The following is a 17,615-nucleotide window of genomic DNA, read 5'->3' on the forward strand; positions in this document are numbered from 1 at the left end:
CCAACAATTGTCATATCTATTTTTACCTCTACAACCAACCAGTGTCCTTATTTTTTGAATAATACCATCCTCATATGTGCTTGCAACCCACTCATCATCCCTTTGCCTAATGGTGCCAGTCTGGCAGTGCTCGAGAATGCTGATTGTTGCTACCGTGGTCCGTGATGAGGGCGGTGATGTGTGTTATGGGACTGGTGGAGGCGGCGGCAGCAGGCACGCAGTTATAACAACAACTCATCTTTCATCTCTAATCCCATCGCGCGCTACCATTATTAAATAAGCGCAAACTCTCACCCCTGGATGGTCAAGTCTTTAGGTGTAACTTTAGATGATTGGATCTGTAAATACAATAGAGGAGCCAAATGCAAGGCACTTTTTCTCAATGAATTGTTGATACCCAATTTCAAAGGATACACATTTTCCTACAGCTAAATAGAACCCTGTGATATGGCACCGTCTTCAATCGTAATATCATAGCAAATCCTCACATACTAGAAGCAAATTACCAGCAAAACAATCTCTGATCTGTAAACGCATCTTACTGCAATTTTAAGATGGGATAGTTTAATTACCATTTCAGCAGCACTGATAAAAATACAAGTGCATACTTTTTGAAGACATTGAACATGATAATGGAATTTTAGTAGTACACCATACTGTTGCAAGAATATAGGGACTGCAATAGCTATATATCACAGGCAATTCTCAAATCTAACCCGATCAAAATGTCAAACCGTACGTTAAATAACAATCAACTAAACATAAAAAAGCAGTTCGATCTTGCACATGCAAGATGGATGAAACACAAAATGACAAGGTAATATGTAATTTTCCACTTTTGACAACGATAGATCTGCAAAATCATGGGGTATGCTGCCATCGTCTATGCCTGCAACAATTATAAACAGAATATTGGAATCAGGCAAGACGTCAACAAATACCAGCTTGAACTAGAGCTATCAGAAAATCTCTACCTTGTTAGCAATGTTGTTAGACAGCCAGTCCAGCCCCTCATAAAGCCCTTCCCCAGAGGTGGCACATGTGCTCTGGATGTACCTGAGAATCACAGGAAACCAGTTCGTCAGCATTAACTAAAATGAAAGAAATTAATTCTCACACACCCCAACAAACTAAAAATGCAATTCAAACCCACAAACACCTTCACAAACACATAAAAGATAGAGATTTACCAGTGACGTTGACGGAGGGAATGAAGACCAAGCTTGTCGGTGATCTCTGCAGCATTCATTGCGTTTGGAAGATCTTGCTTATTTGCAAAAACAAGGAGGACTGCATCCCTCAGTTCATCCTACACATGCATCAGTTCAAATCATAATCAGAAAGGTCAAGGCATGTAACTAAAAACATAAACATGTGACACTTAGGTATCCTAACAAAGCCGATTTAGATAGAAACAAAGGGCTCCATCAAGCATATTATTGTAGCAGCAACACAACAAGGAGATGCATATAGAAACAGCTCATCCATGTTCTAGAAATGTTTCTTACCTCTGTAATCAGAACAGAACACAACCTAATAGTAGTAAACCCAATCCAAAAGCAGTAAACGACACATGTTTCTTACCTCATTCAACATTCTGTGCAGCTCATCCCTAGCCTCAACAACACGGTCTCGGTCATTACTATCAACCACAAATATAAGCCCTTGGGTGTTTTGAAAATAATGTCTCCACAATGGTCGGATCTGAAATGAAAGCAGACAGAGTACAGAATTCATATGAAGAAATAATAAACTAGAATGCCATATAACCCTTAATATTCATAAACTGACAGCCAAATTCCCAAAAGACAAATAATGTCTTTCAACTCCCCAAAGAAAATTGGAATCCACTGGCACCAATTCTATAAAGCTGAATCTTTTATCAATCATCAGATAAATGCGATTGCAATAAGTGTGAGAACAATCACAATCTTAAAGGGAAAGATCATGCACATCAATCGTTTCTTGTAAAGTTAATAAACAACAAATCATCCAGTTTATGTCCTCATTTTCTACCTTGCAGAAGTTCTTAATTGATTATAAGCTCATCTAGATTTGAAAAGAAATATCTAATATCGGCAATATCATACCTTGTCCTGACCCCCAACATCCCAAACAGTAAAGCTGATGTTCTTGTACTCTACAGTTTCCACATTAAATCCTGGCAGAAAAAAAAGTTAAATGCCATGATTGGTAAATAATAAGGTAGAATTCTAGGCATTTGGATAGCATTTCTTCTCAGCACATCTCTAACAGGGAGAGAGAGTGTGTAGAGAGAAAGAGAGAGAGAGAGAGAGAGAGAGAGAGAGAGAGAGAGTGTGTGTGCGTGTGTGTGTGTGTGCGTGGGGTGTCTGTCTGAATCTATCTATGTGTGCTTGTGAGCGGATATGAAAGTTGTTGTGAGAATGAGGGGTGTTACCATTCTCAATAATCTGTGTTAGCATTTAGCCCGGGCTAAGCAACCCAAAATAAAATGATTTCTAAAACAACAAAAGGGTGCGACCACTAAAGGATATACATTTTCTAACAAGGAAAACATCTACCCAATAGGTTGGAAAAGTCAATAGAACCAATAGAACATACCAATGGTGGGAATGGTCGTAACGATTTCTCCGAGCTTGAGCTTGTACAATATGGTAGTCTTACCAGCAGCATCAAGACCCACCATCAGTATGCGCATCTCCTTCTTGGCAAATAGGCGGCTGAAAAGCTTGGTAAATGACAAACCCATCCTGTTTTCTTTTCAAACCTGAAACAGCCAGAAAGAAGAGTAAGATGCCTGTGCTCAACTTTCGATCACCATACCAATTCAGAAGCACCCAAACCAGAAACTGAGCTCAGAAGAGTAATATCAACCAGTGAATCACAAAATTAATTGAAGATTTTCTGTGAGTTCACATTTTACAAAACTTCACTGTTAAAATCACAATATTTCAAGCGAACTACTAAACTAATCCTAAAGCTTTCTGCTTTTAAGCTCTTTCTTTATGGGACAAAAGCTATTAAATAAACAGCGATCAATGATTACCATTTACAAAGTTCCTATGGTATGATCCAGAAACTAATAACAGCAACAACACCATCAGACATAACAAATCAAAAGGCAAAATAACACAGAAAAGGTTAAAGCTTTACAGTAGCAACCAAAATTCCTTAATTCTTTTGTCCTAAAAGATCCCAATTAACACGCAATAAAATTAAGGGGTACCGTTTCTAATCACGAAAAAGGTAATTCCAAGCCTTAACTCACAAAGCTCAGAAACTCGTATATGAGCCATTTCCAAAATCACACCGACTCATAAATTAAACAGATCGAAGACAATTATTTTCCATTTTCCCCAATTTTTTTCTCTTCTTTCTTTAACGCAGCACGGCACAGATGAAATCAAGACATGGGATCAAATCAAGAAACTTTTTCTTTCATCTTTATCTTTCTTCTAAATCAAGACATGGGATCAAATCAAAATTCAACAACGAAGAAATAAAATAATGAAATCAAAGAACTAAGATCTAAAGCAAGAGATCAGATCTAATTAAAGTCAGATCTACAACTACATGAGATGACACATAACACGATTAACACATAAAAGTAGTAGAAAGATCACGCAGATGCACGAACACAGGAAATGAATAAGAGAAAGATTGATGAATAGCTAAAGATCTTACAATTGAGTAGAAAGATGTGGAGCGAGAGAGACTCTAGAGAGAGCAGAGGCCAATGTTTTGAGCGATGGGGGAGGGGCAGATCTTGAGAGGGTCTGCCCTTGACGAGGAGAAAAGCAGAGAAGAGAAAGCCCAAATATCGCGTTGGTTACCGGCCGAATGTGAATCCCCCTGCATTTTTATATGCATTTGAAACGTGTTGCCTAAATGATTATTTTACTGTTTTTCAAATTATTACGATATTAAACAAATGGGAGAAATTTACTACGACTAGTAACTATTTTTGCCCACAAAGCTAATGTAATAACTGGTGATTTGCCAATATTTTGACCCAAAAAAAAAAAACTAGTGATTTGCCAATAATACATATCCGTTTGGATTGCATTTTTCTGAATTTTTTATAGAAAAATTACTATAGCGATTTGATATATGTGAGATAAAAAGGTGATAGGGAAATATATTTATGAAAAATATAGTAATTTTTCTGAGAAAAATCGCAGTCCAAACGGGAATGTACGTGTGTCTGTATATTAGTTGAGATAACATTGAGGTTTCTAGTTGACTCTTTGATTTCACATAGATTCTGACTTAAAATATTCAACTTAAAACACTCTTTAATAGGTATGTTTGTTTTTTTTAACACAGTTTAAGAAAAATAATTTAATTCTGTTGAACAAACAAATCTACCTTGCTATCTTTTTAAAATACTTTTGTATTAAATAGAGTATGACTAAGTAGTTTTACATTAAATAAGCTAGGTTATACTCAATGATAACCTACATTAAATAACAGTATTTTAAAGAACTTATAAGTCAATTACATTCTTCAATTAAAAAATAGACTATAATTTGAAATAGATGGAAAAGAAAAAGTAAGGACGAAGGGAATATGCGTTTGCCTTAATTGAAAATTTTAGATCACAAATGTCTAATCCAATTCATGTAAAAGGTTTCCTCTTTAAGGAAAAAATGAATTTTATTTTATTCTTTGGTGAAACCGGAAATCTTGTAGGGTTTTTTTTTTTTTCTGGTAAACACAAACCTCGCAGTTGAAATTTCAAGTGTTATTTTTGAAACCTAGAAGAGTGTCGGGTGACATTTTAACATTACTATAATTATATTTATTTGTAACTAAATTCCTATTGCTACTATTTAAATATTCACACTTCTATTTTGATAGAGGTGGTGAATAAATTTTCATGTGGGTATGATCCAGTAGTATTATTGCTATCTTGTTGGATTTCGACGCATTCCCATACAAAGATTTTTTTTTTTAAAAAAAAAAAAGAGGAAAATTTAAACTCAAAATAACATGGAGCGTTTCCCTAAAATAAAACAGTAGTAGTACATTTTAGGCAGAGATCGAAACGTGGCTGTCTTGGTGTCTTGCTCCTTAACTAAGGAACTTGTGGGATCTATAGGCAAGGTACTTGTTAACCATTCCATCTGAAAATATGACCAAAGGTCGTTCATGGTTTATCAATTGGGCCTTTTATGTTTTTAATTAACTGATGGCTGATATGTCACATCTGGCTAGCTCTAAGTAACGTCATGATCACTTTCTAAAAGTTTGAACACCATTTTTGACTGGTGACCTCTGTGGAACTATATAGTAGTGTATTTTTTTATCACATATTTGTGCGGCCATTTTGGTGACTTGAGAAATTTTACGTTTCGAACTGTTTTGTTGGTCGAAGCATCTGATTCTTTTGGTAATGAACATTCAAGAGATCCGAGACACTTCTGAACGTATTTGGATAGTAAATTATTTGAGATAATTTTATAAAAAAATACTATAACACTTTTTTAATATGATGCATATGAGATAAAAAAGTGATCGAAAAATATGCTGATGATGCAAGCAAGTCAGTATGTAAATAAGGTAAAAAGAATAATGTGTAATCCAAACACAACCACTACTATTATAGTATACAAAGGGGCGGGGCGGGGGCGGGGGCGGGGGCGGGGCGCGGGCGCGCAGGGGAGAGGGAAGGGGAAGATGAGAGGGTGTATGTAACCTGAGTCTAACTCGCATTTAAACTCATAAAAAGCATCATCAGAAGCAGTGGAATTAGGAATCAGCTATGCCTGCAATGGTACAGAGAAACATAGGAGAGATGTCTACAGAAGGAATTAGCTTCAAATGAGAGCAATCAGAGATTCTCTACCTTGTTAACTATGTTGTTGTAGAGCCAGTCCAATCCCTCATAAAGCCCTTCTCCAGAGGTGGCACATGAGCTTTGGATAAACCTGATAAAGGCAAGAAATCAGTTTTGAGCAATATGTACTCAAGTGTAAGATACCAGTTGCTACACAGACATCTTTGCACACAGGGGAGAAAGATTACCAGTTACGCGGACGAATGGAGTGAAGGCCAAGCTTGTCTGCAATCTCTGCAGCAGTCAATGCATTTGGAAGATCTTTCTTGTTTGCAAACACAAGTAGGGCTGCATCCTCCTTCAGTCCTTCCTGTATATGGCATCAGTTAGAATCCTTTTTTTTTCTTTTTTACAAGGATCAGCATTTGCTTCAACTATAGTCATGTTACCCATCTTCTTTCCTTGGAAACTGATTTTGATATATAAATGCATCTAAATCAAAAATCTAACTTTCATGGTAAGTGACGCGGAAATGAGCAGTTGAAAGCAAGAATTACAGAAAGCTCATCCATATGTTATACAATTGTTGCTGACTTCTTTCGTAAAAGCAAATGCAACTGGATTTTAGCATGGTTGTTTCAATCTGGTTACATCGATACATCAGAATCAGTACCTCGTTCAACAGCATTCGCAGATCATCCCGAGCATTAACTACACGATCTTGGTCATTGCTATCAACAACAAAGATCACTCCTTCAACGTTTTGGTAGTAATATATTGGCAATGGTCGTTTCTGCAAATAAGAATAGTCATGGAGGTCACTGTATGTGGTGTCACTTCACAATAGTCAATTCTCAATTTTCATAAAACGCAAGATTTAGGAAAATAACTAATTCAAAAAACACAGAGAGCTAAAAAAAAAAAACCCTATCTCGATCTGGAAAAGAAGTGTTGAATGACACCGTCAAGGCAAAATCGGCGAGAGATGGAAATATAGCACAGATTATTTCTACAACCATAGACCAGAACCTCTATTGAACTTAACCCCGGGACAAATGAAAAGCAAGAAGAAAAAGGAAATACGGACAGAGAAATTTTCAGTTATCATGGAATTCATTTACAAGAAATCAGGCAGTTCAGGCCTCATTCATCTGCTTTCCACAAGTTTTCATCAGGAGATCATCAATACTTAATTGAAGCAAATGGGGAATATGATGCAATTTCTCGCAAAACCATATCACCTACAACGTTTTGACCACCGAAGTCCCATATAGTAAGCCTCATGTTCTTGTGCTCCAGGGTCTCCACATTAAATCCTGGTATTTTTTTGGAAAAAAAAAAAAGAAAAGAAGAAATCACTATCAGAATTCAACAAAATGTTGGGATGACTCCACATATGCAACCAATAGGCTATGCTAATCAAACAGATCACAAGGAACAGAGCTGAATAGAACATATCAGTGGCCTGATAATCAAGTTAGTATGAATAGTTTCTGTTCATCTGTAGATCTGTATGGTAGATATATACAGGAAAAAAAAAATAAACTACCATAAGAAAAGATCTTTGAGTCAGCAAGTAGCAGCATTGGGTAATCAAATAAGTCCACTGAGCCTGATAGCATTGATTTACACTCTAGAACGACAAATAGTTGCTTAAAAAGACGCAACATTTTGACAAGAATGAACATATCTTCTTCCTGGATTAAACTAGTCAACAAATTAACAGTATACCAATTGTGGGGATGTCATCGACAACTATTCCCTGCTTGAGCTTGTACAAAATAGTAGTTTTTCCTGCTGCATCTAGGCCCAACATCAGTATGCGATTCTCCTTAGTTTCGAAAAGCTTGGTAAATGACAGTCCCATATTGTCTCCTTGCTTGACTGCAGCAGCCACAAACAAATACAAGCCAAATCAGGATAAGTTATCCAGAAACTGAAAGATTTCAAAATCATCCGAGTGAGCTGACATTAACCTGCAGGCTGTAATGCTCAGACTTCATGAAAAAAATTCAGTGAGCTTACAATCAAAAGGATTTGAATATAAGATCCCAGTGGAGCTAGAATAAAAACTTAAAAAGCTTTTTCAGACACCTCATGAAACTTTAGCCCAAAAATCCCAATTTTGTGGCTTCGGTTTACAAGGATTATTACGAATTCCAGTTACACTATTTCTTCATGCTAAACCTAGTGTTGTTTAGCATTTGATGAAGTGAAAATCACCACAAATAGGAGAAATTTGATCCAGAAACTTTTACCAGCAATGACAAGAAGCAACAAATTGAATTAGAAGGAAAAATCTAACACCATGAGACAGAAGCCTTGAAATCCCATTAAACCAATAATATTGCTACTAGTTTAGACTGATTTCAATTTGAACAAGTCACTCTGCAAGCCCTTCAACCACAATTTACAGTTTAATTTACATGCATAATGATTCAACTAAATCACAAAGAAAAATGCAATAAAGCCAGTTAAAAGAAACAAATAGATGGATACATAGTCGAAGATATTTGGAAAGCATGGTCTTACTGGAGCAGAAAAAATGGACGGAATGAGGAAATGGCAATGAGAGAGGGGCCAGGGATCTTGTGAGACTCTGCACCCCGGGAAAGAAACCCAATCTTGCACCTCTCCAACTTCCACCATTGCTGATTCTTAAGAAGATGAACAACATTTTTTTTTAAATAAAGCGTGTTGACTTCAGTTTATTCTACTTGGGATTCTTGTGATAGTATATTGCTCGCACAAGAGAGAGAAAGATGAGAGATGGAAGCCTTCATTTTGGCGGATGGCGTGATCTAAAGAGCATTTTGTTTCACGCCTTTGAAACCAGGTAGCAGTTATATATTACTCGGTTTTGCCATAAGATGCCCGTCTAGACCTCCTTCGTGCACCTATTCCATTTATTTTCTGTCTTCTCATTGGACACATTCCATATTTCTTTTCAAGTTTTCAAACAATTCACGTGTAGACATCTTTTGGACGAATACTCGATGGGCACCCGTTAAACAAATTGTGAATATAAACATAAACAAAAGGTAGAAGGCGAAAATTTTGAAAAGAAGACCAAAATTAGGTCATTGGCATGAAATAAATTGAGTGTGTCAAAATAACTTGCGGATGGTAAATTTCCTAGACAAATTAATTTTTGGGTAGAAGAAGGTTTAGACTCGGGGAATGTTTCCCCGTTACGAATAGAAACAAGTTCTACTCGTCCAAAAATATGTTAGAAAATATTTTCAATGCTTAGAAAAGTTTGTCAAAACTTGAAAAAGTTGTAAAATATTAACTGTTTCTTTTCTTCAATTCTTGGGAGAAGGGCAGAAATAATAATCTAAGTCGTTTATAGTTCAACACTTGACACATTTGATCAACTAAATCCCAATAAAATTCTTATTTTGTTAAAAAAAAAAACTTTGCATGATTATGTTTGAAATGAATAAGATCATTTGTGTCGTCCCAACTCCTACATGTTCTCAATAATACGAATCTTATGAGCTGGTGGTCGCATGCTATTTCAAGATCCAATAATGGGTCGTTGGGTCCAATGAATAGAATTAAAATCAAATCACTCAAAATTCAAGACTTAGTGTTTTAAAGCATCAATTTGATTCGATTTGTTTCGATTTGATGTTAGTATGATTCAGGGATTGTGCGTGTGGGACTTGGGAGATGTGCACAAGGATTGAGCTCGAAGAAAAAAGCGGAAAAAATGAAGCTGACGCGGATCCACGAACGGATCCATGAGGGACAGGTCCACGGGTCGTTCCTTTAGTTCTCTTTTTTTTTTCCCAAAACGAAACAGATTCTAGCTGAAAATGACGAAGGTAAGTAAAACGAATGGGGTTAGGGGTGCTAGCAAGTCAAGCTGCTCGCGAGCTACGGTGCTAGCAAGTCAAGCTACTCGCGAGTAGCTCGCGAGCAGTTTGATCAAAAGCTTGACTCGAGCTCGGTAAAATCGAGCTCGAACTCTACTCGTTAAATTTAACGAGTCAAGTTTGAGCTCAAGAAATAAATATTCGAGTGCTCGTCGAGCTTAATCGAGCTTTCATATTTTATTTATATTATATATTTATATTATATATTTTTAAAAAAATTATAGATTTATTTCAAAACTCGAGCTCGAGCTCGAGTAGCTCGGGCTTGATATTTTACTCGAGCTCAAACGAGTCGAGCTCGAGTTTAGTTTTATTTCATCGAGTCGAGCTCGAGTCTAAATTTTTTTACTCGATCGAGCTCGAGCTCGAACTCGAGTAGCACAAATTTTGATCGAACTCGAGCTCGAGTATGGTGCTACTCGAACTCGACTCGGCTCGATAGCACCTCTAAATGGGGTTCAACCGTTCAAGTGGCCTTTTGCTTTTTATCATTTTCTACATGAAAAATGTAAGACACGTATCAACATATTATTGGTATCTGTACTGAAGAGTTGACATTCAGCTCGTGACTATATATTATTGATTTATTTTAATCAAATGGCAACATCCCCCAAGCGGAGAGCTCGGTCGCATGTGGTAATATCTTGTAGGTCACCAATTCAAATCCCGCTCAGACATCGCGCTTGCATTTTTGGACAAGGCTTTGTAAATTAGGAGGTGAATTAGTCTGGCTAAATTCAGATACTGACATCGCGCTTGCATTTTTGGACAAGGCTCTGTAAGTTAGAAGGTGGATTAGTCTGGTTAAGTTCAGATACCACCTTCTACTGAGGAAGGAAAAAAAAAGCATATAAAGCTCACTTCACTCGCATTGTTTTGATCACCAGTGTCCCAGACACCAGGGGCGGAGCCAGAAAAAAATCTTAGTGGGGGCACAAATAATACTAAAATTTTTTATCTACTCTTTTTTTAATTTTTTGAGCAAAAAATAAATAAATTCACTAACAAGTACAATTGATATGTATATTCCATGAAAAAACATAAAAAGACAAACTCAAAATTATTAATGTAATAATAATTTTATTTAAAAACTTCTTTTATTGTCATTTTTTGCACCTTCATTATCCTTGGCTTCTTCTTTATTAGATGGCTCTTTTTCCATTGATTTCCTCTTGAAATATCTCTCCATAGCTAAAGAAATTAAAATCAATATATAAGATACTAATCCAATTAAAATATTAAATGTACAATAAAATCTAATAATCTATCCAAGAACTATTTTACAAGTTAAAGTTATTTATTAAATCATTAATCACAACATATCATTACTATATCAAATCACAACTTATTCATTCATTACTATATCAAATCATTAATCAGAATATATGAACCTAATCAAGTTAATTAGACAAAAGGATCCATATAAGAATAATTTAAAAGTTAAAATATATGTCAAATGGCCCTCTATTCATCATTACATTAACTCCAAATAAGAAACTAATCATGGAAAATAAAAAATAAATTATAAATCTATAAGATCACCATTTCACAAGTTAAAATATTTATCAAATATCAAATAACCCATTTATTAGTTATTACATTAACTAATCAATTTTCAAATTTCTCTAAAACAGTAATAATCCCATACTCTAGAAATATATTTGCAAACAAATTTAAAATAATAATAATAAGAAGTAATTGTTTAAAACCTAATTTCAATGGTTTCCCAAAATTGGTGAAAAGAGTTGCAAATCAGTGGCACTGTGGCAGACTTAGGTCCCTTTACTTCCTTTGTGCCCCGTATCACGTTATTTAATTGGAAAGAAGTCAGCTTCAAGGATTGGTTTCTTGCGATTGAACTGAAGAAAGCAGGTCTTGGTTTTCAAAAAGCCTACTCCTTTAATGGAACACTGTTTGAAGTAGTCAACAACACCAGAGACCATTTTCAGTGGGGACAACCAAGAGGCAAAAGAGGAAAAGAAAATTGGGAAATGGGGACAAAGGAAGTAAATGATTAATGATGATTGGATGAAGTAATAAAAAAAAAAGAGTAGTTAGTTGGGTGTGGAAGAAGAGGAGTCGTGGGTTGTGAAGTAAAATGGGGGACCACAGGAGTAAAGGGAACTTGGAGAGTGGGGACCAAAAGTAATGACTGATATAATTGATATTTGGTCCTTAGAGGAGGAAAGTGAATGATATAAATTTTGTGACCCATTCTTTCATATTTTTTTAAAAAAATTCTGGGCGCACCAGTAAAATTGTATCAAAATTATAGGAGTATTATAGGAATTTAAGGAGGGCAGTGGGGGCCGTGCCCCAGTGCCCCCACTGTAAATCCGCCCCTGCCAGACACTAAAGGTCACATACTTAGATTTAGATCAAGGGTCTGTCTAGTTGAAATTTTGTTCAGTTTTATCCAGTTGTATAATTCATACAATATTTGGTATAAACTATTACAACTTAGATGTAAATATAAATTTTGTCAACTCGTATGACTAATTCATAATTATACCATATTTGTATGTAAAACATTGTAAGAATCACAACAGTTGGACACAATCAATTGAAGAAGCTGCTGATCCCGTGGCTCCACTTTTCACATCTCTTCTTCAAACACTCCACTTTCCACATTAAATCATGGGACTAAAACAAGATACTTCAGTACCAAGATTCAGCCCAAAGAAAAGGAATAAGAAAATTTTGGTGACTAAGAAAATTTTACAATCCACCCTTTTGTTGGACGAAACATTTTTAATTCGTGCGGTAATACATCATCTTTTATGGTAGAAGAAACGGCAATATACACTGAACTGAAAGGTCATTCATTATATGGTAGGCAAAAAGGTTCAGGAATCATCTACGCCTGCAAAAAAATATATAGAAATAGTAGTCAGGAGAGATGTCTACACAAGAAGGTATCAGAGCTTCAAATTAGAGCAATCAGAGAATCTCTCTACCTTGTTAACTATGTTGTTCCAGATCCAGTCCAGCCCCTCATAAAGCCCTTCCCCAGAGATGGCACATGTGCTTTGGATAAAGCTGAGAAAGGCAAGAAATCAGTATTCAGTGCAGGAAATCAGCTCGTTCGTGCACATGTTTGCACTTACTTAGGAGACAGCAGAGTTGGAGAGAGAGATTACCAGTTACGGCGATGGAGGAGGGAGTGAAGACCAAGCTTGTCTGCAATTTCTGCAGCGGTCAATGCATTTGGAAGATCTTGCTTGTTTGCAAACACCAGGAGGAGTGCGTCCTTAAGTTCATCCTACACACATGCATCAGTTCAGATCATTTTTACAAGGATCAGCGCATGTCACTGATCTTCCCTGCATTTTGGAATCCTGGTAAACTGATTTCAACAGGAGGGGTGCACCCTCAATCAAGCATCTAATCACCATCATGACATGGAAATAAGCAAATCAAAGCAAGAACTACAAGGAGAGTTCATCCATGTTGCATGCATGTTTCTGACTTCTTCCATTAAAAAAAAAAAAACAAATGCAGCTTAATAAAAGTACGTTCATTTCAAAGCAATGGATTAGTATACCGGATCAATACCTGACTCAACAGCTTTTGCAGGTACTCCCGAGCATCAACAACACGATCTTGGTCATTGCTATCAACAACAAGGATCACTGCTTCAATGTTTTGGAAGTAATATCTTGGCAATGGTAGTCTCTGAAGATGAGAATCATCATGGGGCTTACTCTTTGTGGTGCCAATTCATAAAAGTAAAATGTGGAGAATACTCAATTTTCACGAAGCACAAACAGGGTTTATACAAATACCCCATCTCGATTTGAAAACTGAGGTGTTAAATTACACATCAAAGGCAAGGTATATCACTTACATTGTTCTGGCCTCCAATGTCCCAGAAAGTAAAGCTCATGTTCTTGTACTCCAGGGTCTCCAAATTATATCCTGGTATAAAGCAAAATACTTCACTCACTAGCAGTCAACCAGCATATATAGCAATTGAAATACAATGTAGAACAATAAACAGGAGGACTGTCAATGAATTAACAGAACATACCAATCGTAGCACCCGTAGCTACAACCTCCCCTCTCTTGAGCTTGTACAAGATAGTAGTTCTCCCAGCCATATCAAGGCCAACCATTAGTATGCCAATCTCCTTCCTTCCGGAAAGCTTGGTGAATGACAAACCCATAATGTTTCCTTGTTATGTCTGCAGCAACCAGAAACAAAAATAAGCCAAATCAGGATACAAAGATTTGGAAACCATTGCAGTGAGGTGATGACATTAACAGGAGCCACTGAGACTCCTTCATGAAAGAACTCAGCGAGTTTACATCAAAATAACTCGAGTCTAAAATCCGAAAATTAAGGCTTCAGTTTCGAGGGTTTATTGACGGGAATCAGGGATACGAGCATGGTTTAAAGTCACGGTGGCGGTCGCGGGCGCGGCCCGGAACATTCCACATCGGTCTCGGCATATCGGTCGCGGTCTCGGTGAGATGCAAATTTTAAAGTAGGCTAAATAAAAATAATTAAAAAATAGCAAAAGAAATGGCCAAGTCAATCCGTCGCGATGTGACTCGGTTGATTTCTCGTCTTGACTCGGGATAACTCGGAGTAACTCGGTGTGACTCGGCCGAGTCAATCCGTCGTGGTGACGACTCGGCCGATTTCTCGGCGAGTCAAGTATTTCGGTATCGTTTCGTCACGGTATCGTATCGGTAGGGGCCGAGACGGTGACGACTCTGCCGAGACTTCGAACCATGGATACGAGTCCTCCTGTTACATATTACAATTACGCTAATTCTTCGCAGTAGATCCTGTGTAATAGCTTTGATCAGGCAAAAAGATGATTTTTAGATTAAAACACATGATTCTGAAACTGTTAACAACAATGACACTGCTGTCAGACAAGTTAGATTCAAAGGAAGAGAAATCTAGCACCTTCAAGAGGAAGCCTTTAAAGCCCACTTAACCAACAACACTAATTCTGCTTGATTTCACTTTCACCAAGTCAATACCAAGCCCTTGAACCAAAGCTCTCAATATCTGCAATTCTCATGGAATAATATAAATAATTCACAAGTAATTGGAGGAAATAAATTCACTCCAAGTAAATGTATCAATCTCTCAATTGGAGGAAAAAGGTTGGCAGCGGAAACGATAAAAGGAGGCAATCAAATGATTTTATCACTCAAAGTCTGTGCATCCTATTGTTTCTTTGCAACATCAGTACTGGTAGCATATATATATATATATACACATGGATATGGGGATGATTAAGGGGGTTTCACAATCAATTGACTTAGCTTTCTTAGCTACAAGGAGAACACCAAGGTCAAAGTCAAACCCACTAGCATGCAACCTCAATCTAGCCAATCAAATCATTTGCTCAGCCAATAATCATCACTAAATAAACTAGCTAGTTAGTTCTCACAACCCAAGAAAACTTGATGCCAACAAAACCTACCAATCAATTTTGGACACCTAACACACCCACACACACACACAACTTGGTTTAATCTACAGCAAATTCAAGTTAGTAGTCCACACGCATTAAGGAAATTGTTACTAATTTTCTGACATCTTAGATAACATTTGCTCCTATGTCAAAGGATGCAATTACAAGACCATATACAACTTTCTTTCAATAGAGGGGCATAGGCCATTTCATTGCATGATCTGTGTCCTCATGGCCTAAATCTTTTTGTTGGCAAATTTTTCTCAAGGCTATGAACTGCGTTATCTTCCAAATTGACAGAATTCACATTCTAGTTCTCATCCCCAGTGCCATTATTATGTCCTTTGCTTCTAAATCAATTAGCTGCATCTTTTTGAAAAAGTATTATTATGCTTTCTCCATCTTGTGTTTGTCTCCTCAATGAAATTCTATCTGATGAGACGTTGTGTTCTCAATGAAATTCCTTCTCAGGGGTTGGGACAAAATCTTTGATCCCAAAAGTGCAAAGTCAAAAAAGCTTTTTACGGCAATTACAATAACTCTTCATACTAAACCTATTGTTATAGCTTCTTGAGTGTTGACAATATTCTAATTTAATCAAATCAAATCACATTTTATGTGGCTATATATACCAAAGCCGTTACTACCCATGATGAATTTCCTGATACATTCTACGCAAAAGCTGCAGCTTGTTGAAAAGCCTCTAATCTGATTGATCACATCGCTACCCATTTATGATGGTGCTGTCAAAGTTACTGAAAGGATACATACAAGCATCAATGAATAAATTAGAACAAAGTTTTCATCAGCAATATGATACATGTGATTGCTGAATTAAACATCAATAAAGTAGAAACTAACTATTGCTGGCAGGCACGTTGATGTGGTTAACAATAGCCAGATCATTTTGAAGACAAAATAAAGATAAAAAAGTGAAATACTTATACTAAATATGTAACAACTCTTTTGATGCTTATTGAGAAATATTTTTATAAATTAATAGATGTACACTCATTTTAGATTTCATATGACGATTTAGGATAACTAAACTTTGTTATAAGGAAATGAAAGCAAATATATTTCTCATAAAAAAGATAACTAGCGCACAAATGTAAATAGAGATCTAAATTAGAAAAGCAAAAGAAAATGGAAAAGAGTCATGAGAAAAATTTTCTATGATAAGGGCATAATTGTCTTTTCATACTCATAAACATTCGGCTCTTCGTCATTAGGCTTAGGGGGCGATTTACAGGCTTTGTGAGTGATGTGCCATTGACTGCTAATTATAGGGAAGCGATATGTAATTATTGTTAAATGCTGAAACCCCCGCCCCCCCCCCCCCCCCCCCCCCCCCATGAACTATATACTTTGTTGCAATTTATCTTCCAAACTATTTTTATAAAGCCCTTTGCCTCCTTTCGTGATATAGTTGGACAAATCTACCCCTTTTATCTTAAGCATTGTTATTTTTCTTTTTTCCATATCATTTTCTTTTAAAATTTTTCATCTTTATTTTCTTTAAGCATTATTTAGATCAATATACTAGATCAGTCAAAACTTCCTTATTTCTTAATTCGCATCTCAATATTTTATAAAAGAATTCTATGGTATACAAGATTTTTTTTTTTTTTTCAAATGTTGAAGTCAATGTCATTTAAGAAATTGAATATTTAGATACATAAGAACAAAAGAGATATTAATTAATCAATTATTACTAGTATCAATAACAAATAAAAATGAACTATTATTGTTGTTTCTTCTTATCTTTTTGTTTCACTACACATAACAATTGTGAACTTTTCTTTCTTACGTGATATATAATATGTTATTTTCGTTATAAATAGTTGAGTAATTGTGAACTCTAATTAGTTTATAGGTACTTAAATTGTTGAATTACTAGATAAACACAGTTTACACTGTAAGCTATATATTTTTTCTAATAAAAAAGAGTTTATTATGAATTATTAAGAATGAATTTAACAAATAAACAAATTAAAAAATAGTTTAAAAATATTAAAAAATTTTTATGCAAATATTGGCTAGTTCCATGAGAGAAAGGGAAAAAAGAAGAAAAGAAAAGGAAAAAGAAAAGGGAGAAAAGGAAAAAAATGAAAAAAAAAAGAATAGAGTAAAAAGAAAAAAATTAATATAGTAGGGGTAGTGTTGTCCAAATATATTATTCGAGGGGGTAAAATGCCTATTATTATAGTTCATGGAATAAACTGCAATTGGATATATAGTTTGTGGTGTGTGTGTATTTATTTATTTATTGTCCAAACATATAATTCGGGGAGGTAAAATGTCTATTATTATAGTTCATGGAGTAAATTGCAATTGGATATATAGTTTGTGGTGTGTATTTATTTATTGTCCAAACATATCATTCGAGGAGGTAAAATGTCTATTATTATAGTTTACGGGTAAACTGTAATTGGGTATATAGTTCATGGTGTGTGTGTATATATATATTTATTTATTTATTGTGCTTTGAAGGGCTATCAGTCCATTGGATGCGAAAAATCTTCGGATTGCAACCTA

The 17,615-nt window shown here is 35.8% G+C and overlaps 3 protein-coding genes across 5 annotated transcripts; all 3 read right to left on the bottom strand.

The window, feature by feature from the left end:
- Positions 1-659: 659 nt before the first annotated feature.
- LOC113727836 (ADP-ribosylation factor) lies at positions 660-3,826 on the bottom strand. 2 transcript variants are annotated; one of them, XM_027252199.2, is made up of 7 exons: positions 3,667-3,826; positions 2,584-2,749; positions 2,091-2,161; positions 1,585-1,704; positions 1,191-1,309; positions 975-1,056; positions 660-889 (listed from the first exon to the last, which is right to left on the bottom strand). In XM_027252199.2, the coding sequence occupies exons 2-7, from the start codon at positions 2,729-2,731 to the stop codon at positions 884-886; spliced, it is 546 nt and encodes a 181-aa protein (XP_027108000.1). In that variant the 5' UTR covers positions 2,732-2,749; positions 3,667-3,826; the 3' UTR covers positions 660-883. The 2 variants fall into 2 exon arrangements, with proteins under 2 accessions (XP_027108000.1, XP_071932474.1); XM_072076373.1 differs by having other exon boundaries at positions 874-1,056.
- A 1,785-nt stretch (positions 3,827-5,611) lies between these two features.
- On the bottom strand, positions 5,612-8,468 carry LOC113727835 (ADP-ribosylation factor 2-like). Of its 2 annotated transcripts, XM_027252198.2 has the most exons (7): positions 8,294-8,468; positions 7,493-7,645; positions 7,007-7,077; positions 6,435-6,554; positions 6,010-6,131; positions 5,831-5,912; positions 5,612-5,750 (listed from the first exon to the last, which is right to left on the bottom strand). In XM_027252198.2, the coding sequence occupies exons 1-7, from the start codon at positions 8,436-8,438 to the stop codon at positions 5,745-5,747; spliced, it is 699 nt and encodes a 232-aa protein (XP_027107999.1). In that variant the 5' UTR covers positions 8,439-8,468; the 3' UTR covers positions 5,612-5,744. The 2 variants fall into 2 exon arrangements, with proteins under 2 accessions (XP_027107999.1, XP_027107998.1); XM_027252197.2 differs by having other exon boundaries at positions 5,614-5,912.
- A 4,059-nt stretch (positions 8,469-12,527) lies between these two features.
- LOC113727837 (ADP-ribosylation factor 1-like) lies at positions 12,528-13,884 on the bottom strand. The gene is made up of 5 exons (XM_027252200.2): positions 13,673-13,884; positions 13,490-13,560; positions 13,198-13,317; positions 12,783-12,904; positions 12,528-12,681 (listed from the first exon to the last, which is right to left on the bottom strand). The coding sequence occupies exons 1-5, from the start codon at positions 13,806-13,808 to the stop codon at positions 12,561-12,563; spliced, it is 570 nt and encodes a 189-aa protein (XP_027108001.1). The 5' UTR covers positions 13,809-13,884; the 3' UTR covers positions 12,528-12,560.
- Positions 13,885-17,615: the final 3,731 nt, after the last annotated feature.

This window comes from Coffea arabica, chromosome 2c (assembly GCF_036785885.1).
Source record: "Coffea arabica cultivar ET-39 chromosome 2c, Coffea Arabica ET-39 HiFi, whole genome shotgun sequence".
Classification (NCBI taxonomy): Eukaryota; Viridiplantae; Streptophyta; class Magnoliopsida; order Gentianales; family Rubiaceae; genus Coffea; species Coffea arabica.

Excerpts from the sequence above, each read along its gene's own strand:
- LOC113727836 (XM_072076373.1), bottom strand. The coding sequence starts at position 2,731 with ATGGGTTTGTCATTTACCAAGCTTTTCAGCCGCCTATTTGCCAAGAAG. Across the intron at positions 2,162-2,583 it reads TACGACCATTCCCACCATTG|GATTTAATGTGGAAACTGTA; the intron begins GTATGTTCTATT and ends TTTTTCTGCCAG. Across the intron at positions 1,057-1,190 it reads TCCCTCCGTCAACGTCACTG|GTACATCCAGAGCACATGTG; the intron begins GTAAATCTCTAT and ends TGTGATTCTCAG.
- LOC113727835 (XM_027252197.2), bottom strand. The coding sequence starts at position 8,438 with ATGTTGTTCATCTTCTTAAGAATCAGCAATGGTGGAAGTTGGAGAGGT. Across the intron at positions 7,078-7,492 it reads CGATGACATCCCCACAATTG|GATTTAATGTGGAGACCCTG; the intron begins GTATACTGTTAA and ends AAAAAATACCAG. Across the intron at positions 6,555-7,006 it reads ACTTCGGTGGTCAAAACGTT|AAACGACCATTGCCAATATA; the intron begins GTAGGTGATATG and ends TCTTATTTGCAG.
- LOC113727837 (XM_027252200.2), bottom strand. The coding sequence starts at position 13,808 with ATGGGTTTGTCATTCACCAAGCTTTCCGGAAGGAAGGAGATTGGCATA. Across the intron at positions 12,905-13,197 it reads TGCAAAAGCTGTTGAGTCAG|GATGAACTTAAGGACGCACT; the intron begins GTATTGATCCGG and ends GCATGTGTGTAG. Across the intron at positions 12,682-12,782 it reads CTCCTCCATCGCCGTAACTG|CTTTATCCAAAGCACATGTG; the intron begins GTAATCTCTCTC and ends TGCCTTTCTCAG.